Source organism: Vicugna pacos, chromosome 32 (assembly GCF_048564905.1).
Source record: "Vicugna pacos chromosome 32, VicPac4, whole genome shotgun sequence".
Lineage (NCBI taxonomy): Eukaryota > Metazoa > Chordata > Mammalia > Artiodactyla > Camelidae > Vicugna > Vicugna pacos.
This window is the reverse complement of record NC_133018.1, coordinates 7,207,220-7,234,791: the sequence shown is the minus strand read 5'-3', so window position 1 is coordinate 7,234,791 and position 27,572 is coordinate 7,207,220. Positions and strand designations below refer to the sequence as shown.

Below are 27,572 nucleotides of genomic sequence, written 5' to 3'. Positions count from 1 at the left end.
ATCCTTCTTTACAGCTCAGCTTATTTTAAAGACAAAATTACTTAAGAAATCAAACATAACAACTTAATGTGGCACAGGAACACCTCAAGCACAGGAGCCTGCAATCACAAATAAAAAAACATTAAAAAAATTTTCCCCAAAGTGGTAGTGCTGCAAATTAGAGAATTCCCGAAAAAACCAGCAGAGAAGTGGGCCGCTGTTCTGAACCAGACGTGGCATCAGGGAAACAACCACTTAAGCACACAAGTGGCATTTTGTGATCAAATTTATTTTTTGTTTAAATTTCATTTACTTTGTTTTACTGTAATTTACACAAGAGACTGCCAAGTAAACTAGATATTTTACATTCACCACACATTCCCTCAAATCTCCACAGTTGTTAGAAAAACATTAAAACGCATGCGCCAGGCTCTCAATTCCATGTGTGCACAGGCTCCCAACGATGCTACAGACGCCAGCGAGAGTTAGGTCCATTAAGCGGAGAGGGCCAGACTCTTTATGTCACAAAATTAGCAATAATCTTCCTCGTGTCAACTACTTTGCAGACAGTGACCGTGCTTTCACCACACCTATCTTACAACAGTGTCCCGAGAGTAAACATCAGCCTTGATCCTGAGCACATGGAGGACGTACGTGAGCAATTCGGGGTCTGCAGCTGAGGAAACGGGATGGCAGTGCGGCGGTGATCCTCAACAGCTTTGTCTAAGTCACCGCCATCGCTTCAGGGGGACACAGGACACGTGGGCAAACAAGGGGCAGGGAGGGCAGGACTGTCAGCAAATCAGATTACTAATGTGATGTGACCACAGGGGCTAGCGTGCTGTAGGAGGGGCGGGAGGTGAAAGGAGACAGTTTGTGACCTGAAGGCTTCAACAGTATCATTCTATTCAAGCTTCCAGGACTGACAGGAGAAAAACTGGATCTGGACAGAGAAAGCTGATAAAAATCTTACCTAGCTATTGTTCCTTTCTTAAAAAAAAAAAAAAAAAGTTAAAAAAAGAAAATGAGGCAGCGGCATCTAACCAGCATTTTCACCACGCTTATTCAGGATGTGTTCCAATGACGTCCCACCTGAGAGCACACTCCGCTGGGTGGAGGTGTGCTGGCCCCTGGCAGGGCCTCCTAACCGTGTGCAGACGAGCCCTGTGCAGCCTCTGAAAGGCTTCTATCTCAAAGGCAGCGTCTCCCCCTTAAAGTACATTTTAACATGAAAAGAACAAAACGTCATCACTGTCTATATTCTGCTGTGTGAGCTGTAGAGGAATAGAGATCATTTGCATAGTTTCCAAGCTGTAGTTTCAGAAAACAGTCATTTCAGAAACCAGACTCCATGGGAATGCTGTACTTTCAATTTTTCTAAACAGCCTACCATGCTATTAATTTCTTCATCAATTTCTTTGTTTGCCTAACAGAAGCCTGAAAATTGTACAGTGTTTGTTATAAATGATAGACTGTCATTTCCATTTTCCGCCAGGTTTGATGTAGAAAAATACTTGAAATTTAAAATACAAAAATCCAATAAAAAACGGAATTTTTTTTTAAAAGCATCTTTTCCTTGGGGCAAACAAGTAAAAACTGGCCTGTAACTCTTCTCCTTACTAATAGATATTGTCCAATTTGGCTATATGATAATGAAAATCCAGAAATAAATGATTATAAATACATTCAGAGTTACAATCCAGATTTCTTGGAATACCAAAAGATTTTTAATAAATTTTTCTGTGGGAGTTTGGTGGATTATGAGACTAAAATTAAAAATTTTAAGAGACTAATTTAAAAGAACAAAAAAGTAATAAAAGGCTATATATATATATCTTGGTCCACAACTTGCCATTGATGAAACATACCAGCTAGTATTACATTGCAGTCAATTCATCCATTAATGGTATTACTCTGATAATTATTAAAATCTGTTCCAGGTATATATATTGAAAATATTTTCTTTTGCATTCTTGCTGAAGATAGGTACAGTACTTTGGAGAAATTGTACTAATCCCTTCAGTATGTCTGTATGTACATATATACACAAGTGTGTGTCCTGTGATCTGCAGCTCTACATGCGTTTTATATACAGCCACAGACACACACACACAGACATATATACACACGTGGGGACCCGTGCCTGTGAGCACATAACCACAGGCACACGTGTGGGAAATGTCCACATTGCGAGACATGGTCAGATTCTTCTTCACTCATCACTGGCTGCACTTGTTCCCCTCACTTGACCTTGATTACGTAACTGTAAGAAAAGTGAGAGACAGGGCAATATGTTAAAACACAGAGAGACACAGAAAGTGTGAGATCGCAGCTTGTCACAAACATTCTCCAGAAAAAAAAATCCTCAACGCAGCAAAACTTCTGGCAGACAATGCACCCCAACTACTGCATTTTTAACATTTAATCTTTTGAAGATTTTGGTCTTAGGGCATAATACTTTATTCTGTCAGAGGGAAAATAACTTAGAAGTGGAAAAAGATCCCAGAAACTTATAAGAACTTAACAGAAGTAGTAACAAATTTTTTGAGAAATTTTAAATGAACACTGAATTTTAAAAAGGAGGCTTTGGAGGAGTCCTGGCAGAGTTCATTCATTCTTACTCGGTACTACTTCTCTCCAACTCTGAAATTTCTTTCCTCCCTTGTTCCATAATTAAAGAGCAAGTAGCACATGTAAAGGGGCAGCAAAGAACCAGAGTGGGGTGAGAAGCGTGCTGTCTTGTCATTTTCCTCAGTAAGTATCGTAGTTCAGTATTAACAAATGATGACAGCGTACTGCCAATTTCTGTTTACTCATCCTGGTTTCAAAATGTGGGGTAGATTCTGAGGCTTCTTTTTTCCCCCTCTAGGAAAACCTTTTATCTGGGCATAAAAATTTGTGTGAAGGAAACAGACCATAGAAATGTTTTACACTGTAAATGAAAACCAAAGTGTATTTACACATATTAAAGCCAACTGTAAAGATAACTGAAGAGTCAACACGAAGGAAGACTTTCTGGTGTTCAGGGAAAAAATTAAGCTAAAATGAACTGAAATTGGCCCTTACGGCATGGAACGATGGATCTTTGATTTAAAATGCTTTTACATATTTCCTTACTAACCACAAATGGGCCACTGAGATAATAGGTCAATTAACTGGCTATTGATGAAAAATCAGCTGATTTCCAGGACAGAGCTGCCTGATGAGTTAAGTACACTTGGCAGCTGGCTCCTAACCCGTAACACTAAGAACTAACTTGGGGTTCCTAAATTCAGCCTGTTCCATGGATAAAATTCTTACAGAGTAATAACTCAGTGTTTGCTCACAGTCAATGTCTGAAACACACATCTCTTAAATTCTAAAAATTAAGCTACATTTAACACTTAGCTTCCACTCAGCAAGTTAACTACCCATTACCAAAAAGGTATTGGTTTTTAAACATTCTTTTTACCCAAGTCTTCACTTACACAGTTTGATATTGTCTCTGACCCTACAGGGGACTCATCTAGACATCAGCAGCCGACGTGCCTCGGACGGAACCCTTCTTACGCATCTAAACGTAAAATAAAATCATGAGCTGCTGAAATCACAGACTCTAAATTGGGTTAGTAAGCAAGGGGAGAAAAAAGATCCAGAAGAGATTGTGAAGTGACCGCTGCCTGTTTACAACCATATCCACATCAGAAATGAAGGTCTGAGGGCTTTCTGGTTATCCTGATCTCAAGAAAATCTTGCGAAAGGCTTTTCTTACATAGTGTGTACACACACACACACACACACACACACACACACACACACACACACACACATCTATTCTTGAATCTAGGAAACAAAAGCCTGCAGACTGGTGAGTGAAATTATCGAGGACAGCCAAGGGAAAGTGAACTGCTCACCACGATGTGAGAAATGCCCCAGGGGTCTGGTTCTCTTTTCGTAGTCCCTAACCAGACAGGAAGCCTTAAGGTGTGGCCACCCCGGTGGTTTCAGAGACCAGCGCCCCTCAGAGGACTTCTTTATGGGAAGTTTGTTAAAAAGGGGGAGGACAAAAGGAAGAACAAGCAAGTGCAGGGGCAGTGCGTGGACACAGGATGCACCAGAAGGACAGGCACTCATAGCAGCCTATAGATAACTAAGAAAACTCCATGAGAAAACCAAGAAAAGAATGGACAGAAAAGGAACAAATGCGGTAAACACATTTCTGAAGCTCAACCCTTCTTCCCTACCCCCCACAGGAGTGCCAGTTGAGAACAGACAGGCATAGTGTTTGCCCTGAGTATCCCTTCAGTGGCCGGGCCTAACCCCAGTATTTCTCTGCAGGATTACAGGCATTCCTCTCGTGCCTAACCCCTCGAGATGAGATGCTGTCCTCTCCAGGGCCAAAACCCATTTGAAAGAGATTCAGTTCTTAAAATATGTGCAAATTAAAAAGAGAATTACAGTGCATCAAATTCTATTATCAGGTGTCAGGAAAACAGGACCTCCAGAAAAAAAGGGAAATCTTTCCGTGGTGAAGAGGACTTCGGAATGTTAAGCCTCTTCAGGAGGCAGGTGCTTTCTGGGGAGGCATTCTGGCCTGCAGGCACCATGCTGCCCGGATTCTGAAGATGCTCACAAACCGACTGTTAGGACTCAGAGCAGCAGCAACGTGATGTGGAACAAAGTACTCCCCAGTGACCTAGAGCAAAGTAACTTAGCCCTAAAATTTGTCCCAAAGTATTTTTGAAATATTTAACAAAGAAACGCCATGTGCTCCCAACCCTGAACCATGACAGATTTCTGCCAACTTCATGAGGGAATTCGTCAGTTTAAACCATGAGGGTACAATAGTTATGCTTTCTAATAAGCTGGGCTTCTGTGCAATTGTCTATCTTACACCTTCTTTTCAAGTGCAGTTCCCAACTCACAAGTAATAGACTTGCAGGGAGAAGCAGCTAAGCCTGCAGGCCCGCTACCCTAGGTGGGAGCCAGAGTCACCATCTCTTCATCAAGGCTCTCCTGCTGACACAATGTTCAGGTGCTTTGAGACTGAGAACTTGTGAGGGAAGCAAGCACTCCCCTGGGGGAAGAGGAAGCCTCAGACACGTTCTGTCCAAGGGTCCAGAGACAGGTAGGGTTAGGGTTAGAGCCCAAACCAGGGAAGGCTGCACTCATCATCTGTCAACTGTGACCACTCTCCCTCATGCTATGGATGGTCCTTCAGCATAGAAATCAAAACAAAGAGAAAGCCTCCCTCCTGAGAGTTCAAACCAATACAAGGTAAGTGCATTCTCTGTTTTATCCTGGTGTTGGCAAATCCTTTTAGGAGATGCCAAGGCCATACCATAAACTTAGGGTGAGTGTGTGATCTGCTGCTTCCTTTTTAATGTTCAGCTGACACTGGCTGCTCGGAGGGGCTGGAGGCAGAGCTGGCAGCTGTCTCTGGAGCCTGGAGCATCTGGACAGAGCGGAACGAGGCCATGCAGGAAAGGAGCTAAATCGGGCGGTGGTGAGGGTGCTTCCTAGAGAAAGGCATCTGACTCTTGAGAAAGGGAAGACAAAAGTGGGAAAGAGGCACGGAGAAGAAGTACCCATGTCTCACTCTTGCCTGTGTAAGTATTTTGCCTGGGGCCAGCCTAAAAGTAAGGGTGTAAAGGAGGGTCTCCGATGCTTGCCATTCTGTCACCCACTCCCAAGATGCAGAAATCAGAGCCGTGCTACTAGGATGAGCAACTGAGGTCAGAGAGGCTTCCACTGGCTGGCCTGCAAACCAAACTGCAATTTATAATGTTGTCACTATGGGAAAAGATGTTCCAAATTTCAAAAAATGAACTTAAAACTCTTGGAACAAAATCCATTCATAAGTTGGAGGATGCCTAAAGTTTGCTTTATGTATAAGATAAAGGTAAAACATTTTATTGCCTTATAAAGAAAATACGTCCTGGTCTTCTCAGAAGGTTTGTATAAAGCTAATTAGAAACAGATCTGCTGTAATCACCAAAAGTAAGCAATTTTAAACACAGATTCTTTACAATGCCATGTGCCAGACAAATAGATTTCCTTCTGTGCCAAAGAACCTGATTTGCTGCCATTCTCCTGTGATTAAATGGAGCTCCCGCCTCATGCACAGGCGTTCGTCAAACACACCCACCTGTGGGGCTTCCCGAACTGGGACTGCTGGCAGGACTCTGAATGACTGCATGGAAACCACGAGCCTGTCCTGGACACTCCGTGGGTTCATTTCCCCCGTGGGGCCTTACTTTCAATTGAAAAGAAGCGGAGCCCAGAGCAAAAGCAAAACCAGACACATGCAAGAGGAGGTTGGGGAAGAACCCACCCTGGGAGAAAGGGGGCACTTGCAAGTGGCAGGGCTAGCTCACCGGTGGAGGGGGGTGGGCTTAACTGAGACACGGCATGCAGGCCTCCAATCCAGGGATCACTTGAATTTCTGTCTAAAGCTTGTGAAGAAATACGGAGTCACTGCTAGCTATTGGAGGGGAGGAGGAATTTCTGGAATCAGTGACAATATCACTAGCTTCATCTTGTCTACAGGAGAGGCAACTAGGACTTACTGCGCTAACACTAATGTAACAGAATGAGAAAGGCAACTTGGCCTGATGAAGTCAATGCCCAAAATGACCGTGAACCAGGTACCACCACAGAGAACTAACGCATGGAAAAGAAAACAAAACCACTGGACATTTTACAGGTGACAAATTCAAGATCAAGAAAGCTCTAGTCTACTTTCAGGAAAGATGCTCAACAGAAGAGAAGTCGGAATAAAAGGATGTTAGTGCCTAAGAAACTGGGTTTTGAGGAGGATAGAGAGATGAAGAAAAGGCTTTCAGTAACACTCTTCCCCATCGTAAGTCTATACTTAGTAAGCACATATTCAGTTTTAGAAAGGGGGAAATTAGAGAATTTCCACAGAACGAGAAGTCTTACTGTTTCTAGTTCTTTCTGAGTTTCATCTTCCATTCTCCTAATGTCTTCCATCGTCAGATCAATCCACTTGTCAATCCAACAAAAAAGTTGGCGATGAAAGTTTGTAAATATCCTTTTTTCTTGCTTTTAAAACAAAGAAGAAAAGTAGTATAAGATGGAAAAACTCTAACATTAATGGCATATTAACCTTATATTCACCCATGAAATCTACATAGACTTGTTTTGAAAACACCACTATTACAATTAGTGAAAATCTTAATTCCATCCTATTAACATTTTCTGAAATAAAAGAAAAATCTCCCTGTGAAATGTGGAACAATCCTCCTTCCTCACAAAGGCAGCATGATTTATCAGAAACTGAAAACACCGTGATGGCCATGTTCTGATCCAGCATGAACTGCTGCTGGACCCGACCGACTTTCACCTTTCTCTGTGTCCGTGACCAAAGGTCACCCCGATTTCTTCTGCTATAAAACCACACACTGCCACCCTTAACTCCTCCGCCAGTCAAAGAAATACCGTGAGGCAGACTACAACATGTACTGAAAGAAGAGCCCTGGGTTCTTTGGAATAAGATGTTTTACTAAATTAAGGGTTATTACATACTCTCCATTCATTTTTATGCTCTAATGTTTACTAGGTGCGTATTTATGTGTGTGTGTGTATGTGTATACATCACACAAACACACACAAACACACAGCCATGTATTTAATTAGTGGCTTTAGCTGCTGGGTTATTTAAGTTTTACTACACTTTCCCAAGAAGACAGAGAAGTCCAACGGACAGTGAGTACTTTACTTTTTGGACAGTCTTCAACTTAAAAATTTTTTTCCATGAACATAAGGGACTTCATCAATTACATGTATGACTTCTATTAATCAGAACTGGATTGTTAATCTATTATTGTGATCCAAGAGGCAGAAAGGAAGCCAATATTTACAGAGTGCCTACTGTGGCCAACTGCAAGCAGGCCCAAGAGTAATGAACGTTTCCAGCACTTTAAGATCCTTTAAAAAAAAAGAGCAATTACAGTTTAAAAGTAGAAAAGTTAAAGTGAAACTCAGATACAACTAGTTGTGGGAAGTTCAGAGATACATCAACGGGGTCCTTTATAAGGATAATGGAGTGAATATTCGCCCTAGAGGAAAGTTAAATACCCAGGACACTTTCCACACTCCCCACTTGTTTACAACCACGGATGTGTATCTGTGAGACCACAATTCTCTCTTTCTTTCTAAATCAAAATGCTCGTGTTACTCCCACTTGAATAAAGACATAAAAAGGTAATTAGAATCTGGATCCTCAGATTATGTCACCCTAGGAAACTGTTCTCAGTGAGGACCTCTAAAGAAGACATCCCACAGAAAGTACACAATACACAATGTGTGTGCCAGGAGAGACCTGAGTGGAGGGGGTGAGGGGGTCTCCAGCCGAGCTGGGACAGAGGAGCCCTCAACAGCCAAGGCCTGGCCTCTCCCTCCAGCCAAAGCTGGGACCTCAGGTCCCCTTGGGGACACGCTGCATCTGGAAAGGGCTCTCTACAGAAGAGCTGAGCAAACCACCAGGAAAGCACTGTGTACAAAAAACTGCTATGCTCTTCCCCAAAGAAAACCCCTTAAAACCTCTGCTGGCACGTGTCTTTGCTGTTTGTTGGAGGAAAAAAAAGGGCAGAGAGGAATTATACTGGGACAGTAATTTCACCTTCTAAAATGAGAAGAAAAAAGCGACAGGAAAAAATATTCCATTAATAGCTACCTCAAATCTTAACCTAAATTTAAGTCCCTGCATTTTGAACAGATTTTACCTTCTGAATGAAGTTTTCTACTTTGCTTTGCAATCCCCACCACTTGAATTTGATGGTCACCAGCTTATAGGCACACATCTGAGGACAGTCAGGGTTGTTTGCCAGCTCCTTCTAGATGGGGAAAATTGAAAATGAGAAATCGTGACTTAAATATTTATGTTTTGATTAAAACTGACTGTTGTGTAACGACATCACAGACATACATGAAGAAAATTACAATCTCATATGTGTTTAATTCAGGTATTTGGAACATCAAAATCATTTTAGCAAAAGCAGCCGTATTCCCCTGCTGCAAACCCTCCTTCCACAGACCGAGTTACTTCCTGGCTCCACAGTTTAATAGGCGCAGTGCTCTGCCTCAAATTACACTATTCAGATTTCACATTAAATACCAAATTCTATTCACATCATATCAATAGTGAGCCTTTAATATGTGAGGGTTCTCCTAATGCCATTACCGCATTCCCACTGTGGACGTGGTGGGGCCCAATTAAGAAACCACGCGGAGGCTTAGTCGTCTTCTGCATGTTCCAGCACTGGCAAGCGGAGTGGCCCCGGTTATTAACAGAGGTGTTCTCAACCGAGGGGGGACGTGAAAGGGAGGCAGCAGCAAGATAATCTAAAATTATCAAGTATTCGAGGGTAAATCCCACACATCCAGACTTCAATTTCCACAAATGATTACTCCTCATAGTTTAAATGGTGTAGCCAGGGAATCAAATGAAGAGTTATGGTACAAGAGGGGAAATATTAAAAAAAAAAAAAAAAAGAGCAAGGGAGATGGGTAGGGGACTATCTGGACTAAAAAGACAAAATATAATGTTTGCAATTTACTTTCATAAGGAAGCATAAAAAAGCAATTAGAATTTGGGTCCTCAGATTATGTCACCCTAAGTCCCAAGTATAAAAATTCACCCCGAATTTTTAGTTTCAGCCAAAACTATATAACTATATAAAACTATATAAAATAAGTATATGGGTGGAGAAGGAGGGAAGGCAGATAAGGGAAAAGAGGAGGGAAAAAAGCAAATACAGCGAAGTGCTAACAACTGTCGAATCTAGGTGGACGTGTTCACTGCTCTACTCTTTCCGGTTTTTTGGCTGCTTTTGAAATTTTTCATAATGAAAACTGGATGGGGCAGGGGGCGAGGTTGCAACCTATAGTACTGATGATTTCTGTGAGACAGTGCAGGCTTCTGTCCGAGCAAGCACAGTATACCAGCATGTTTATCTGGGGTGGGGGTGAGGGGGCAGGGTCAAATCAGGCTCACGGCCTACGTCAGCATCTTCACTATGGACCCACTGGCATTACGGTTCTTCCAAGGTGGTGTGTGCAGGAGACCAACACACTCCTGAGCTGGTGGAGGAGACAGCCTCGGAGGGGCCCCCAGCAGTGAGCAGAGGCCAACGTGGACCAACCTCCAGAGCCCCTAGTCTAGCATGGAAGGCAGGTACGTCTCAAAGAATCACAGGCGGCAGAGGCGGACTGCAGGTGTGGTCGAGAGCAAGGGCCATTCTGTAAACTCTCAGCCCCAGTTCTGGTGTATTTCCAAGATGAAAGCTACGCCTCAGGACTGCTGTAAGGACTAAATAAGGCAGAGAATGCTCCATGCTTAGCTGGTGGGGCTCAGAGCTTAATATACATTAATTCCCTCTTCCTCCCCTCTTCTTTCATAGAGTTGTACCTACCACCTTAAATTTGCAAAACAATTTTTAAGTAACGTTTCTCAAAAGAGTAGAAAGTTACGTGGACCCCTTTTTATAAAAACTAAATGACGAGTGAAAAGATAAAGCAGCCTTTTACAAGGGCTCTTCCCTTCTTCACCATTGTTGTCAGCGTCACACAGCGCTCAAGACATTACAATGCGGGTGTCAGTCACACTGTGTGCCACTGTCACTTCTTGTCAGCTTCAACTCATGCACACACCCCACTTTCAATAAGTTCGTTGTGTGTGAGCAAGTGTTATTTTCATTCAGCCACACGTAAATAAAAAAAATGAGTTTCTAGGCCTTATTGTAAAACCTCAAGATTATTCTTCAGTTATGCAACTGTAGCAACCAGACCACATTCCTTCCCCAAATTCTCCATAATGTTCCAGTTTCAAGTGAATTCTATGATACCAAGTAAGAAAAAATTCTATTTTCGTATTATTAATAGGACTCTAAGTTCTGTAGAGTACTGCATGATTGATCAGCTTTTCTCAGAAAATCTCTTCTGTAATAACATTTCATCTTCTGAATAATGACCTGGTACATGGGTTAAATCAATGAAGCAACACCAGAAGCATTTAAATAAAACATTACATACAGCAAACTGTCCTTTAGTAGGTGAGTTCTACATCAACAGAAGAACTTGGCTAACTTAGCTCTGTTTTTCCACGACTTCCCTCCCGTCACACAGAGTATCAATTTGACAGTTCAGCATGGATGTGAGTGTGTGTGTGCGCACGCGCTCGTGCGCATGCGTGCACGCACACCCCCATACTTTATGAACAAGCTTAATTCAGCAAGTACTGAGTGGGCGCCATTTACATCCCTGTCTGTGCTAGGTGTTGTCAGAGGACACATGTGGCTGGTAGAGGGGAGTAATTATGTATATAAATAATGATAAAAACACTACCCCTTGGTGTCAACAGTCCCTACCAGAAGAGACACTACTTCTGTTACCGACGTGCAGCCTGGGCTATAATCACATGTCTGCAACTCTCTCTCCCGTTCCTGACCTGCAGACCCAGCACTTAAGCTGGGCTCTGGTGTGTGAGAGTGGTCAACAGCCTTCCACAGGACCCAGTGAGCTTCTGAGTGCCTGGCCTTTTGAAACGATGACAAGGCTGGTCTTTCACATACCACTTTTTCAATAGCAGTGAGCCAGTGCTGAGGTGCGCTCTAACCCAGTGAGTGTCACTGAAAACTCTCATATGAAACACAGAATATGGCTCTCAAAACGAGATACATCTGCCAAGTGGCAGCGCTCAACCAGGAGTAAGGGGACTTGGTCACAGTTCCCATTATGCAAAGTAGCTTTCTATGCAAGGTGGGCAGGATCCTTTACCTCCCTGGGCCTTACTTCTCTGTCAGCAAAAGAAAAGGATGGGCTCTATCAGAGCTTTTCCTACTCCACAGATGTGCTACTAAAAGCAGGGGTGAGTGAACTTAAGGGCTGGCCCAGGGCTACAGGTGGTAAGCACTTGTCCCTGACATCCAATGGCTTGTCTTAAAACTTCCCATAATTTTGCATTTTATTCTATAATACATCTGGGCTTAAAAAACAATCTCTCCCCTGCCCACCCACTTAGGCTAAAATTCCCTCTGGCTGAGAACCTCTGATGCACCACTGATTACCCCTAAGATACCTTCCAGATGGAACATTCCAAGGTCCTATTAGTTATGGGCTACTGAGAGCTCCATTCTGAAACTCCAAATCATCGAGCACCTTGTGCTCAAACTAAATAAAAACCTGGGTGTGTCTATAACACCGACTCTTCAGAATTCTCCCATCATTTTTTTAAAAGCAGCAGGAAGAAGCATGGTTCTAATTAAGAGCAAACTAAATTTAATGCACATACGCTTACACCAAAGTGGGGCTCCAGGAACAGAGCACACATACTTCAACAATTACCCGGGTTTGTTTCTCATTCTTTCTAGTGACTCTGGCAGGCTGCTCAAACCAATTAAAGTGCTACTGCAAATTTATAAAGTAACACTGGTCTATAGAATTCAGTTTTAAAAACTGTAAGTGTTGGGACAAAAAATAGTCCTCTATCTTCCCCGGATCTAAAAAGTATATTCAGTCTCAATCTGCTTCTTGTTTTCTACACAATTGACAATTATTTAAAAAAAAAAAAACAGTTCAGGGAAGAATATGTAAACCAATTAAAAAACAAACAAGTGAACAAACAGCCTGCTGCGTTTACTAACATGTATGTGATATTTAAGGTCTTACCCAATTCTAAAAATGACTTATGCCATTCACTTCTTAACCTGAGCTATAGTCTTTAAACTAGTGACTAAATTAAGAAAACGGCTTGAACAGTCTCCATACTTAAAGATGAAACAGAAAATAGTGAACTTGCCTACCTGCGGTAAGTAAAAGCTAAAAGAATCCCTTTGGCATAATCTTCCTAGGGTGGAAAATGACACTATGTAATTCAAAAGGCTTAAAGCTGTTCATACTCTATATATACCATATACCCTGTAACCTGACAGTACCACCTTCAGAAATGCATCTCAGTTCATCAGGAGAGACAGTAACAACACTGTAGATTTATTTATAACAGCAAAAACTTGGGACTTAACTACACTCAACACTCACTGAGATAGACCTCACAGGCCTTCCAAAGCAATGGGCTACTACGCGTATAAGCCATCAAAAACCATCTTTTCAAAGAATGTGGGAAAAAAAAAGCATAATATGAATATAAATAGGTATCTATGTATGATATAAACATTTGCAACAAAATTAACTACATGAATCAGGGAATACAACAAATGGTAGTAATTAAACGGTGAAACTGCAACTTTGTTTTTTATTCTGTGTACAATTCTTTATTTTCAAAACTTAATAAATACGAATCATTTTATAAATTAGAAAAAAACTAATATGCTTAAAACAGAGACTCTAAAAATGGTTTTGCCCTCAGCTTAGTATTTCAGGATAAAGATTTACTTTGCCCTGAATTATCTGGGTACTATTTTAAATCATCATTCATCTTTGACTATAAACAATCTAAACATTTTCCTGCCTCTTTTCTTTGTGATGTTTCGTAAATCAAAGCTAAACAAAATCAAGCTAAAAGCTCAATTAAGATCTTTAATTTGTAACTTTAGTCCAGTCCATATTTAATTTTTCCTAATCTTAAACTTCTAAAGCAAAAATGAAGTATATATGTGGAGCAAAACACGATCAACTCTTCAGAGTTATCAGAAATATTCTTGTGAAAAAATGTATAACCATTAAAAAAATGTGAAAAATCTCAATGGGAACAAATCTTTGCGAACCCACATTCAGAGCAATGTTCTAGAATCCAAAGAACCCGGAAGGAGTTTCAGCTTGTCTGCCCAGCCCTCAGGAGGCTCAGTGCTCGCACAGAGCAAAGTTTCCTCTTTGGCCTTAAAGAATACAAATGTTTTCTGATTCTTTCATCAGTTGGAAAAATAAATCCAAAGTAAATAAAGCCAAAATCTGAATTCAGATCATTCACACATAATTCCAGTCCAGCCCAAACCTAACATTTCCTGACCTAAAGCAGGTGAGGATTAACTCCTTCCTAATCTGGGAGTAAATAAAATTATTTTGCTAATGAAAACACAAGTTTTATGCAGATTATAGCATGAAAATTTAAAAGCGGTAAAAACGGTTGGTTATCAAAAGAGAGTAACAATCAGAAGTTCTATAAAAAAATAAAGTCATGGGCTAACAAAACCCCAAATTATCACTCATCTCCACATGATTTAAATTTTATCTGTAACTCTAGCTAGTTGTGAAATGTTTCCAAAGCTGTATTTAAATAGTTTGTGTATTCACTGAATTCCTTACATTTCACATTTCTAACTAAAAATGAAACCCTTAAACTCAAATCATGTTTTTAATTTAAAGACACATATTAGGTTACTCTGAGGTATGCGGACAAGGCCTAAGGGAGAGTAATGTACACTGAAGCCACACAACGTAACTAAACAAAATACGGCGTGTTTAACCGGAACGGCGAGCAATCAGCCCGTGCTTTCCACAAGAACTAGTTTCTTGTAGCTGTGACAAACAAATAGATACAAATGTAACAGAGAAAGAAAGAAAAAAAAAACCCAAAGGCATTCTGGAAACTTATTTTCTAAAAATGTAGTCCTCTCACAGTCTCATGCTACATGTCAAGTCCACATACACTTCTTCCTACTTAAAACGTGTTGGGATAAAGACGGAATGGGTGTAAGCTACATTTAACTAGACTCAATAGTCTGCGAGGACACAGCAGTTTCTGTAAGGCTCATGCTCTCTTTACATTTAAACGTTGCAGTTTTAGGCAATCTGAATGCTCAATTTCAGCTGCTGATTTCATAATGTAAGTTTCCAATCCAGATTTCACTAAGAAAGTTAAAAATAAATGCACTGCTGGGGCTGCTGCCAGTGCCTCCATCAGTAAACATCAACACAAGATTACAGAATGCATATGAAGTATGTGCACTGAAATTTCAGGCAAAACCTGATTCCACAATTCACAGCCATTCCCTCGGTTTGGTTCAGATTTTGGTAACCATTTGGACAGACCTATTTTGGACATTAGATTCCCTGAAAGTACATGCCTAGTCCAACACTGACTGATTTTTATTTGGTTTAAGACAGTTAACTTGAATTCAGGGAATGCTTACTAAGTACCTACTATGCACTGCACACCAACGGGAGCCGGACACAGAGCCTATGGCTGACAGTTCAGTGAGTAACGGGGGACGAAGGAGGCAGGGGAAGGAAACGAGTGTGAACATGGGAACTGCCACCTGACACAAGACATGCCCAGTGCCACAAGCAGGTCATCAACAAAGGACCTGAGCAGCATTCAGAGGGGGGAGACTCCTATCTGGCTGGGCAAATGCTAATGGTTAAATGGAAGAAGCAAATGTGGGATAAGGTTCAAAAGATTAATTGTAGGTTAAACTAATTTCACAGAAATAGATGGGGCAGCTTACTGCCTGTGAGGGGATGATCAGCCACATTTTCCATGTCTCCGAACTTTTTTTTTTTTTAACATTTTTTATTGATTTATAATCATTTTACAATGTTGTGTCAAATTCCAGTGTTCAGCACAATTTTTCAGTCATTTATGGACATATACACACTCATTGTCACATTTTTTTCTCTGTGATTTATCGTAACATTTTGTGTATATTTCCCTGTGCTATACAGTGTAATCTTGTTTATCTATTCTACAATTTTGAAATCCCAGTCTATCCCTTCCCACACCAAACTTTTTTTTTGTAGCTCACACCCATTTTACTAATCTCAACTCTGACATGAGCTTCATGCTCATGTCCAATTACTCCAGGAGTGACACCAAGTACAAGTGAAATCACAAGTTCACCCTTCAAGTGAAATTCATGAGAAAAGCTTTGTCCGTGACAGTGCCACAGTAAGACACTCTGCAAGAGGCCCATCCTGTCAAGTCACTTCTCGAACCTGAGTAAAGACACTCCATCCATCTGTGTCTGAGCCCTTTGGCTCTGCCCCAGAACAGAGGCATTCGGTGCCCAAGACGAGGCTAGGACTAATCATGCACCACTCTTGGGGCACTTAGCTTCCTGAAGACACAGAACAGCCTTTCTGGTATCCTCTTAGGAGTTGCCTAATTAATATATACTAAGTGTAAAATCCCTGTTTTTAACACTGAGTTAAAAATCTAGTTGCTAAACCAAGTACTTACTAAAAAAAACAAAAAGAGCCCTGTTTTAAGGTCTGCTTTAGTATACACAATCCACAGTGTGGTCTAACCAGAAACTAATTATCAAGCCTCTTTATGCCACTCACTATGGGGCTTCAAATGTGAGATTACAGGGAGGGAGCCTATTTAAAAATGCCTTCACATCCTTCCCGGGACTCGGAGCCAGGTCCAGATGAAGACACACGGGCGCGTCCTCGGCCTTCCTCCGGGGTGGCTCTCAGTAAACGGCAGTGCTCGTTAGCCTCCTGAGGACTCTCCAGGCTGCTCTCCTGCCAGTCTCTGCCTCACAGAGATTTCCACAGTGGGGTTTCAAATTCTCCCTCATCTCCTACTTCCATGCTTCCCGTCCCCAGTGAGAAGAACCTTGTGATATCTTCACTTTAGGCTATCAACAACCAAAGCTGCCACCTCTTCACAGGTGTGACGGGAGAAGAGAAAGGAGTCTTGATAGCATGGTGGAAGACATTGGCCTCCCTGTGATCCTGACACGACTGCTGCTCACCGGCCTGGAGGACCCAGAATGGCCTCTCCGCTGAGTCTGAAGTGAGTCTAATCACGGCCAAGGAGGTAACTGATTTGACAAACTCTTCTGAGAGGCCAAACCCCAACTGCTGGAGCTTCTGCTTAGACTGGAGTTAACCGACACTGAAGCAAACAGCACGAGCTGATTAGAAAGAGTGTATTTATATGAAGATGTACAAAAAGGTAACATGAAAGCCACCACAATTTCGGGGTCAACTTCTTTATCTGACCTGATTCCCTAACACCCCAACGTTCAGACTCTACGGAATATTCCAGGACACGCCAAGCACTGTAAGGGCCAGATGTTTTGGCAAAGCCTCTTGCAAAGATCTTTACGGGCCTAATTATTAACTACCACATACATGTAGACATAGAAGCTTAAGTCTTCATGAGGTGTCCGGATCAAATAAAGGAAAAAATGAGACCCTGCCATAGGATAAAAATGACACCAGAATTTTCAAAGGTGGCATTTCAACTGGTTGAAATGACAACTCACACCATCAGAGGAGGCAAACTGGAAAAGCCACAGGAATCCACATGTATACTGATAAACTACCAGTACTGGTAGTCATACCAACATCACAACCCCCAGAACACAAAATCAACCAAAACATGGACACATGGACACACATACATGCACATGTGGTGATACACAGAAGCAAGACATTTACACCCACGAGAAAGGCACAATTTTGCCTTGAAGCAAAAATCTTTATCACATTATAACTCACTCTCCTATTACTATGCACAGTCACTTAATCACGTGCTGAACCCTAAATTTAAAAATATAATTCACAAAAATATATATATATTTCATGATCTCAGGTTTTTAAAATCCTTTTTTTAGAGGGAAAATAAATACATATACAACTAAGGCCTGCATCTCTGGGTTTGTAGTTTTAAGAAATAAAAGGTACATTATCATATCATAACTAAAAAGAGTCTGTATTCTTAACAAATACAGAAAATATGAAAATCAATTCCCTGGCAACCCCATGATCCCCTGCTGGCAAAAGCTCTCTCAACTGTGTGGCTTCTGCTTTACAGCTGATCCAAGTCATGAGGGGTGAGGCCAGGTGAGCCGGGACGCGTTCGACAATCCCCAGACACTAGGAGCAGGGGAACCGCTGGATACCAGACAGAGAAGAGGAGTAAGTGTGTCATAAACAGGGTAGCATGTTTATCGATCTCATGAACCCCAGAGATGATAAAGGCTTTTTAGTTTCAAAGACAAAAGCATGAGAGCAATGATAAAAGCTACCACTTATTGTGCACCTCTTCTGTGCTGGGAATGTAATGTTCACTACTTCATTTAGTCCTCACAACCACCTTCTGGGGCAGTTACTAATATTCCCATTTTAAAGACATGGAAAGTGAGGCTCCAAGTTAGGGTTAAGTGATTTAAGTCACAACCTGTGATAGATTCATGATGGATTTTTAATGGATCTTCCTTAGTGCCACTTTCCCCTAGCCACTGGAAATGTATGGCTGGTGTTAACAGGAAGTATCAAATTCTGGCAAATACCATGAATACAGAGAGCTGCACAACTGCCATGGTGCAACAGGGCATAAAGGTGCAGACTGGTGATCTGGGATCTCTGGATCAAGAGCCAGAGTCGGCTACATCTCCATGCCTTACACACCTCTGTGACTAGCGCTGAACCAGGGGCTTACAGAAATGGCAGGCATCCGCCTGTTTCTCCTGTAACTATTATCCGTGTTTCTCTGGCCACGTTTCTCATCTATAAAATGAAGCAGTTGTACTTACCCCACAGGAAGGTTGTGAAGATTAAATACGACCTTGTATAGTGACTGGCACCAAGGAAAAGTTTCTTTTCCCTCATCCAGTCTGGAGCAGACAAGCAGTAAATACAGCAGTAATTGAGACGGAAAATACCACTGTGGGATAAGTTAGGGAAAGTTTCAAAGAGACCATGGGCTGTGCCCTTAGCTGTGAAAACACTCTGGAACCTGTGCTGGGGAGGTGAGTTTCTGCTGAGGGACACGGAGGGCCTTTGGAGCAGCATGGGACTACCAGGCAGCACTTACACTGGAGCAGTCTTACAATCATGGGTCCAGAACGGGATTCCTTCTTCCTTTTTGCCTTAGTTATCATGTATTTCTTCCTTACTCTCATATTTCAGAAGTATAGAAGTCTCCAACCATCTTCCCTCCCCAGGGCTCTTTGGTGCCGTGGCGGGTACAGGTACTGACAATCGGGGCCTGAGCAGCTGCAGGCGATGCTGCTAAGATCAAGTCAGTCCACAGGCTCCTGTTTTTCTGTATGCCGCACTGTCAGCTAGCTGTTGGCTTACTCCCCATTTTCTATCACAGCAGTAAGTGATGGTCTAATTAGTTATTCTTGGTTACCCTAGTTATTTCTGAGATCATGGTAACTTACTGAAATTCAGTTCAACAGTAACCCAGCCTAGGAGCAGTGGCATCTACCATCATTTGGCTCAAGTTAACAACCAACAGGCAAGTGGGTAGAAAGGCGTCACTGTCAGCCAGCATTCAAGCTATCGTTTATCGGCCCCCTCCCCCTGTACAAAATTGGGTAAAAAACTGATTATTGAAACCTGGAAAAATGTAAAACTCATATTATTTCTAAAAACTAAACCTATTCTAGACTTTTAAATAACCATTAACCGACAATAAAAGACAAAGCAAACCGAGTCTCAACGTCACGCCCCTCTATTCCCTGAAAATATCATCAGCTAAAGGTTGGTACTTATCGGGGCCAGACAGCCTTTTAGAAGATACAGCAACCTTAGAAGCAGCCACTCGCCCGCTCTAGCATGACTCTCCTTTAAGGCCAGTGTTAAATCTCAGAGGAAGGCTTCTCCTCTCACCCAGGGTGAGTTCTACAGTTCACAGCTAAAAATCTGGAAAAGGGTGGGGAAATTTTTTTTAATCCATCAGAGTAAATTTAGAACATGCATACTGAACTTGTTCCTTAATTTGTAGTTGGCATCTATCACTTTCTGGGTATTAGAAGTCTCCAGTCATGGCCATTAAAACCAGGAGAATCTTGAACCAAACTCTACCCGGAGAACAAATATGAAATAAGATAATTATGAACCATTTCGTATAGAAGTCAGACTCATTCTTCATTTTAATTGATGTGCAAGACAGTCCAAAACAGTCCAACACCCATAGAGAACCACTCACGGGGTTACTGTGGGGCAGTAATCTCCTGTCTGCAGGCAGCAACTAGCACCTAGACGTCATTTACCGATGACCTGTGACTGTCTTCAGCATAAACAGACTGGTTACCAAGTAAAATCCTGTTGGTGGAAAATCTGCTCTGGGCATGTTTAGGTTTTTATGCTCCTCTTCTTCTGTCAAATTAACTGTAATAACTTGCCATCAACACATTAAGCCTTCTCTAAGGGTCTGTCATTTAGTTTAGTGGATGTCTTTAAAATCCATTATATTTCTATAGCAATTTAAATTATCACCTTAACATTGCTGTTCTTACTGCCATGAATAAAGTAAGGATGTGCTCTTGATTAGAAAACAACTACTTGCCATCAAAATTGTTCTCTGGTACCCTGCTTTCCAAAATACAACTATTAAAAGGCCAGGAACATGAGCCCGGGGAAGGGGAACTTGCTCAGTTTTTACTAAGACTAAATTTGAACGGTCAACCTTCATTTAACATGGATTTTTATACTGCTTCAAGTCTCAAAAGAGAGCATTACAATCCCCAAAGACTAAATCACTTGTCTCTTTTAAGAGTTATCAGAATAGCATTATGCTGAAAGTGACAGTCTGGCTCTGTTTGTTAATGCAGCACAGACTTGCTGGCCAACTGCAACTGGCTGTGAGTCCTTATCACAAATAGAACTATTTTTTGCCATTTCTATTTTTCACCTAAACGTCACCAGCTCTTCCAGACTCAGGACCTGTCAAGTGTTCTGCTGCCAAGACTCTGCCTGTCAAAAAGGTCAGCATCCAGTACCTTCCAGTTGGGTCCCAAAGGGCCTCTCTTGGTCTTGACTGACTGGAATAATGCTGGGTCTTCATCAGCTTTGTAGTCCTGCAAAAGCAAAACAAAGTCAGAGGCAGAGAAGAAAACCAGAGAAAATTCTTTCACCTTGCCAGAACAGCCCTTTGCAGCTACTAAGACACATGACAGAACCCGACTGGGCGTACTGTGCTTTTGCATAAACGCAGGAAAATGCTTCTACCCGACATGAAGTTCTCAGTTTGGTTCTCTTTGCTTTAAACTTGTGCCTTGAGGCAAAACAACTACATAATAAAAAATAATAAAAAGTCTTGACTAGCAGTCCACCATGACTAGTTGCTGGGTAGTTATCTCCAAGAACAAATCTTCCAACAATTTTCAGCAGCTTCAGCATTTTGATATATATTATAATTACATTCAAGAAATAAAGCAGATCCATCCCAGTGCGGACAATACCCAGCGATCACGACACCAGACTACTGTGACTGGGAACAGATCAGAACCATGAACTCTCTGGCATGTTCATGGGGGACACAGACCTTAGGGACCACACTTCTGTCAGCCCCTGCACGGCCAACTGAGGCGGGGGAGAGGCTTATGACTCCACAGTGGGACTGCCTCAGTTACATCATGCCAGAGGGAAGAGCCCCAACTCTGGTTTTATGAAAGGTTCTTGTGTGTGTAAAGCCTGTTTCCCTTAATATCCTCTTCCTGATAGCACAGAAAACATGAAAGGAGTAAATCTTTTTAATTCTGTTTTACAAAGTTCTTTGGTCAGTAATACATGTACATACACACGATCTACAGAAAGAAGTAGCAAGTTACTTTTGAAGAGCTAACATCCAGATTTAAAAAAAGAAATGAGCTGTAGTAGTAACAGAGAACAGAGGTCAGCTGAAAACACTACAAAGGGAGAGCCCCTTCCTTCCTGAGCAGAATTTCTAAACCAGGGGTCCTTCACAGCATTTGTGGAGGGACCACATACTTTGAGAAAAATGCCCAGACAAGTCAAATTTGAAAAATCACTGCTTTAGAGATAAGGGCAGTACAAGCAGGGAACACGCTCCAAAAGCATAATACAAACTTTCACAAACCAAAGAAAACATGCCGAGAAGCAGCCAATCAAGACTCAAAAGTCCTCAGTAAATGCATATGACATGTTAGTAATTCCTAAAGAGAAAGTTTTAAATAAATTATGTGAGGAAGGAAATATGTGAGGTTCAGGTAGACAACAAAACGTTAAAAACAATTGGGCAAATATGTGACCCCTAAACCTGAAGCCTGTCTAAATGTTGTCTTTCTAAGCAGCTACAAAAGCCCCACAAAGGGCTAAAATTATTATATGGGCAAGCCTCGCCGGCCACCCTGGGTCTTACAGCTTTAAAATACGCAACACAGTGCAGCCACAGGCACTGGGTCAGTCGGCTTTAGCCAGCAACAACAAACCGCGATGAGCCGACGGCAAGGAGTTGGACAACTTCGGTTGTTGGTGTGTCTGGGCACATCAGCAAAAAGTTCAGTTACTGCCAGCTAACGTGATTCTTAAATTCCACTTTAGAACTGCACCCTAAAAACTAACAGCCTCACTGCAGACTGAGAAAAGGATCAACTGCACAGGTGGTCTCAGGACCTGGATTCACAGTGAGAAATTGGCTGCCCTGCCAACATAGGTGGCCAACTCACTCTGGAACACATTTTCTTCTAGGTCAGAGGCTTGGAAACCCAGAGACAAGCTCACTGTTCTTCCAAACTGAGAATATTCAACAGTATATCAAATAATCACTTTTGACATCATCTTCCTCAACTCAAGGTCTATTTATTCAACATCCATCAGGCAGAAGGTGCACTACACGTGCGCCATGCAGTGCGCAGGATGCTAAGACATAGTCCAAGGGGTCTAAGGACATGAGGAAAGTCAACACCTGGCTTTAGCTTCCAGAAAGTTACAGTCTAGCTGGGAGGAAAGAAAGAGCGAAAGCAAAGAAAAGGTAGCGGAAACCCCAGGGAGTACACATTAACTGCCAACAGAGAGTGGAGAGAAGGGTTACGGTCAGAACTGAAACCAGCTGACACCAGCCGAGGAAATGTATTTTTAAAATGAGTTGTAGCATCATGTTTAAAAGTAGAAAACTCTTATTGGTAAAGTGCATTGTGCTAAAAATTTTTATGATCAAATTTTAATTATCTGTATAATGCCCAGAGGCCTGGCCAGTTCATGTAACAGCTCATCCCATTTGAGGGAAAAAGACTTCTTTTTTCTTTTTTACTCACTGGGGTGTGACCTTACTGTGGGGGCATGATGCTCAAGTTTTTATCTTTGTTTTTCACAAAATCTTAGATATTGAGCCTGGCATAAGCTGAATAGTAAACACCGCATTTCCTGAATTTAAGAGGCTGCCAGTTACAGAATGCTCCATTATTTTATGTACCATTAAAAAGGAAAACACTAAGCCAATAAAACATGCCACAACTGGAAGACAAAATCCTGACTCTGAATATATTAAAATATGAGGGGAAATATAGGGAGGAGGGGATCTTAGAACCGACAAAACAGAGACTGCAGGACTATCTCTGTGGATTCTGAATATGCTGACCGAAAAAACAAAATCCACAGAGCAAAGTGTGCACAAGTATCAGTAAGGCTGGCAATATACAAAAGGGTAGTACACAAACCAAGGTACTGAGTTTAGGAAAATTTAACTTAATTAAATTTTTAAGAATTAAAAATTGCTATGAATTTCAGAAAACCAAGCTTGGTCTAAATTACAGTCAGCATTAATTATTTTCACGTAGAGGTGAATTAAAGGGGTGACTCGCCCTAGAAGATGGACCTAAGCATAACGGATTATGGCACCAGTGAACGTGAAAATGTGAGCGGATGGGTTAGAAGGACTTTTGGACAACACTCCTTTCTCCTTCCTAACTCCACCCACCTCCATACCAGGGTGACAACGTCAGGGATTTTTAATACCTATTTGACATAGGTTAATTAACTGAATGAAGATCATGGAATAACACTTTAAAAGTTCTCCACTCTGGACCTAATATACTATTCCAGAAAGTTTATTTCCAAACCTTCATTATTAGTGCTAACTGTTCACTGGGTAACTTTTCTAAACTATGGAGTCACAAAATTATAGATGTGAACTGCACCCTGAAGACCACACAAGCCGCTTCACCTCACAGATGAGGACACCTCAGTCTGATAAGGAGGTGGTGTGGCTCCCCTACGCTTGGACTTGAACACAAGTCTCCTCACTCTCTGACCAGGGCTCATTCTAGTACAGAGATGGAGGAGGGGTGCCCACAAATGCCAGATACGCAAAACACGTTTCAAAAATGCCAAGCAGCAGCAGCACCAGAGAGACCAAAGTGGATTTTCCTATTAGGTTTGAGTGTGTACATATAAAATATCACACATACATACATATACATCCATCTCCAAAGCCAGGTCTTCCCTCTGCTTTTTTCTCTTGAATACAAAGCGGCAAACACTAAAGATACACTGGGAATGTAACAAAACCCAATTATTAACAATAGCACCTTAACCTTGACAGATGAGGATAATGCATCTTGTCAAAACCTAGGAATTTTTGTGCTTTTTAATGATAGTTTGAATACGTAAATGTTTAATCAGTTGAATTAAGTAGCAAGATATTAAAAAGCAGAAGCGGGTGTGATTTTTTTAACAACCTGTTTTGTGCTTCAATGTAACAAACATTTAATTTTTTGAATAGTGTCTCTGCTGCAGTTTTATTGCTGGGTGTCTAGTTTGGTCTTTCTGTATTTGAAAACTGGCCGATTTATATCCGTATCACAATGAACAAATATATTCCTTCATGTATGACAGTTTCAGCATACAGAATGCAACCTCAGCTACCAATTATAGCTGCAAATGAGCAATAGTGTGGAATGAGACAGCCTGCTGGCTTTGTTAGTATTCTGTCTCCTCTGGGATCCCATGGGGAAAGGGGAGGCTCTGATGAAGAGAAGCCCTTGGCTCATGGTTTATTGTGCTTGCCACCAGCTGCAGACTTCTCATCTCATTAGTTCTTTTAGAATACTGTGGGTGAAGACAGCTGTAGCCTACTTGAGTCTTCAGCTCCTGGGTATTCTGAAGGCTGAATTTGCTATGCACTTTCTGTAATCCTTGGGAAAAAAAAAAGAAAGCAAATTCACTAAGCCAAGGAAATGTATTTTTAAAATGAGTTTTAAAAATCATGTTTGGAAGTAGAAAAATCTTATTGCTAAGGTGCATTGTGTTTAAAAATTTTTTATGATCAAATTTTAATTATCTGTATAATGCCCAGAGGCCTGGCCAGGATAAGGCTTAGTAAAACCATCATTATCAAGTTAGGTGTAATGTCCCCAGACACTGCTCACTCCACCAATGCTAGTGCCTGAACAACAGAAAAAAAAAGCAATGGTAGCAGCATAAGGTAGATTCGGATTAGTGTTAATACAACTCTATTTAATTGAAAACTCTTATTTAAGTAAAAAAGGAGGCAAGTGAAAGTCAAGACACTCTTGGAGAACAAATAAAATATACTATGGTAAATAAATGGATTACTGAGTCTCCATGCTGGAGCCACAGAATACATTCATTAAATTCTTATAAATAACTGTTTTCTGTCACTGGAATACAAAAGTTGTGCTACCTCTTGGGTGTACATCTGTTACTCACTACAGCTCTCAATAGAAACTCTCAACAGAAACCAGATTCATTTTGGAGACAAAGAATAAGAGTTTTATGAATCTTTTAGCATAGTGGCTGTCCCCCAAAATGCAAGTACAGAAATCTGTGCTGAGCCAACCCAAACGTCCTTGAGCCCATACTGAACTCATGATTATGAATGGGGAAATGAGTAGGCGGCGGGGGCAGGATGGTTGGTGTTTCTTGACAGCTTGTGGAAAAATCAAGATAAGCTCCAATACCAGAAACTGTTTAAAGAACTGTGTCTCGGTTACCACAGGTGAGGCTCAGGTAAACCAAGGAAAAGAGCACCCAACCCACATGTTGTGTTAGCAACTCCTCAACACCTGCTTATAAAACAGCACCCACCAGGTCACCCCCAACCCCCCCCCACCGCGGGAAAGAGAAACAACTCTACATGGTAAACAGGAAAACTGGACAGAGACGTTAGGATCCTGTAGCCTGCTTTCCTTTGGCGTAAGATGATTAAATAGGTATCTATTCAAACAGCTCAAAGGTAATCACTAAGTTTAAGGTGCACAGGTACTACCACTCAACTTAACGAAGTTCATTTCCTCCAATCACATCCTAAAAGTGAAGATGAGGCTAAGGGAAAAGACTGAATTAAATATGAAGATAAATAACAAACAGCTTTTATTAGCACTGCCCTGAATTTTTCAGTCCTGTGGCATTTGGAAAAAAGGAGTTCCTAGATCCTATCACCGCTGACCTTCGTGCATAACTAACTGAGCTGAAAATCTTAAGCCAGACTCCAAAGGGAAAAAGCCCATTAAAAAAAAAAAAAGTTTGCATTAAATTTTGCAATAGCAAGTAACAGAGGTGTAAAGAGAAATAACATTTACTAACTTGTTTAAGAAACTCATTTCAACAGTTATTTTCAAATAAGCAGCTTTCTTTTCTATTTTTAATTACATCTCCCCAGTGACTCCTCACCCTTTCAGGTTCCCACAGAGTACCATTAATATAGTATAAGTAAATCTCATTAATTCAGGTCCTACCACCTTGGAATTCATAATAATTCGGACAGGGGCTGGACTGAAGTTTATCTTTGCATGATCTATGAAAAAAAGATTTGCTACACAAATTAATAGAGTAACAAGATCTCAGGAGGGCCGTTTAAACAGTTCAGAAGTGTTTTAGAGCAATTCAGAAGCATGCATTTGCATATAATTATTATGCTAATTACAAATCATTCTTATCTATTCATTAAAGCAGACTCCCAAAGGACCACTAATTGTCAATAACTTGTTGGCCTAGTTTCTGTTACTGAATGTACCTCAGAGGAACAAAACTGCATTAAAAATATTCTCTAATTCAGCCCTCTCATTAATCCTTACTGGCTTTCCACCAATGAATCCTAAAAGCTGAATTTTTAAACAACTGCACTGAGAACTGAGAAATGCAGTCAAACCTACACACCCAAACAGAACACTTTCTTGTAATCTTTTTAATCTCACAGAGACCCAGCACAGGGAGCTGGGGCGGGAGAGCAGGGCGGACAGGGAAGGAGGGCAGAGGCTGTCAACAGAGATCTGTGCTGAAAGGTGGCCACAGCCCAGAGCACTGCTGGGCTAGAGCACAGCCAGGCTAATCGCCTCTTCCATCCCTTCTCATCTCATCCGAATCACAGCCAGAGACTGCCAACACTGTCATGTTTACGGAGGTAGACCCCCAAAGCCTTTGGAAGGTTACGAATTAATAGAGGGGGAAAAAAAAATCAGAGTTTCAGCTATGAGAAAAAGTTACAACCAAAAGCCCGACACGACAGACCCAGCAGGGAAACCAAATGGCTGGGCTCCAGAAAGGGCGTTCCTGGATAGCACAGGGCTGTGGGCACTCCCAAGACCTCCCCTCAGGGATGGGTGGGCTACTGGTTTGGGTGAGCCAGTGTTTCATGCACAAATATACAACATATTTGTTACTGGTACATTATATTTATTGTTATATTTATACATTATAGCATTTAAAAATGAAGATATTTTAAACTCTGACCATCAATGAAACATGTTTCAAAATACTAACAAGTCAGTTTTGTTAAATATGATTGTTAAACATTGTATACTTTAAAATTGAATCACATATGCCTAAAATAAAATGCTTAGGAAAGTTTTAACATAATGTCAGTAGATCACAGAACATACTACATCAAATTCTTTAAACTAAAATCCAGGGGGAAATGTCCTTTTGAAAATTCAGAGTGAGCCCTCTCCAGTAAAATGTCCATGCTGGTTCAA

General features: G+C 41.4%; 1 protein-coding gene across 1 annotated transcript in view; it reads right to left on the bottom strand.

Annotated features, from left to right (window-relative positions):
* Positions 1 to 247: 247 nt before the first annotated feature.
* PITPNB (phosphatidylinositol transfer protein beta) overlaps positions 248 to 27,572 on the bottom strand; it is a 56,774-nt gene continuing 29,449 nt past the window's right edge. The window contains exons 8-12 of the mRNA XM_031692640.2: positions 20,619 to 20,696; positions 8,706 to 8,816; positions 6,901 to 7,023; positions 3,447 to 3,532; positions 248 to 2,242 (exon numbers count right to left, since the gene is read on the bottom strand). Coding sequence (XP_031548500.1) covers positions 3,485 to 3,532; positions 6,901 to 7,023; positions 8,706 to 8,816; positions 20,619 to 20,696 — 360 coding nt within the window. The 3' untranslated portion in view covers positions 248 to 2,242; positions 3,447 to 3,484. The remainder of the gene's footprint in view (positions 2,243 to 3,446; positions 3,533 to 6,900; positions 7,024 to 8,705; positions 8,817 to 20,618; positions 20,697 to 27,572) is intronic.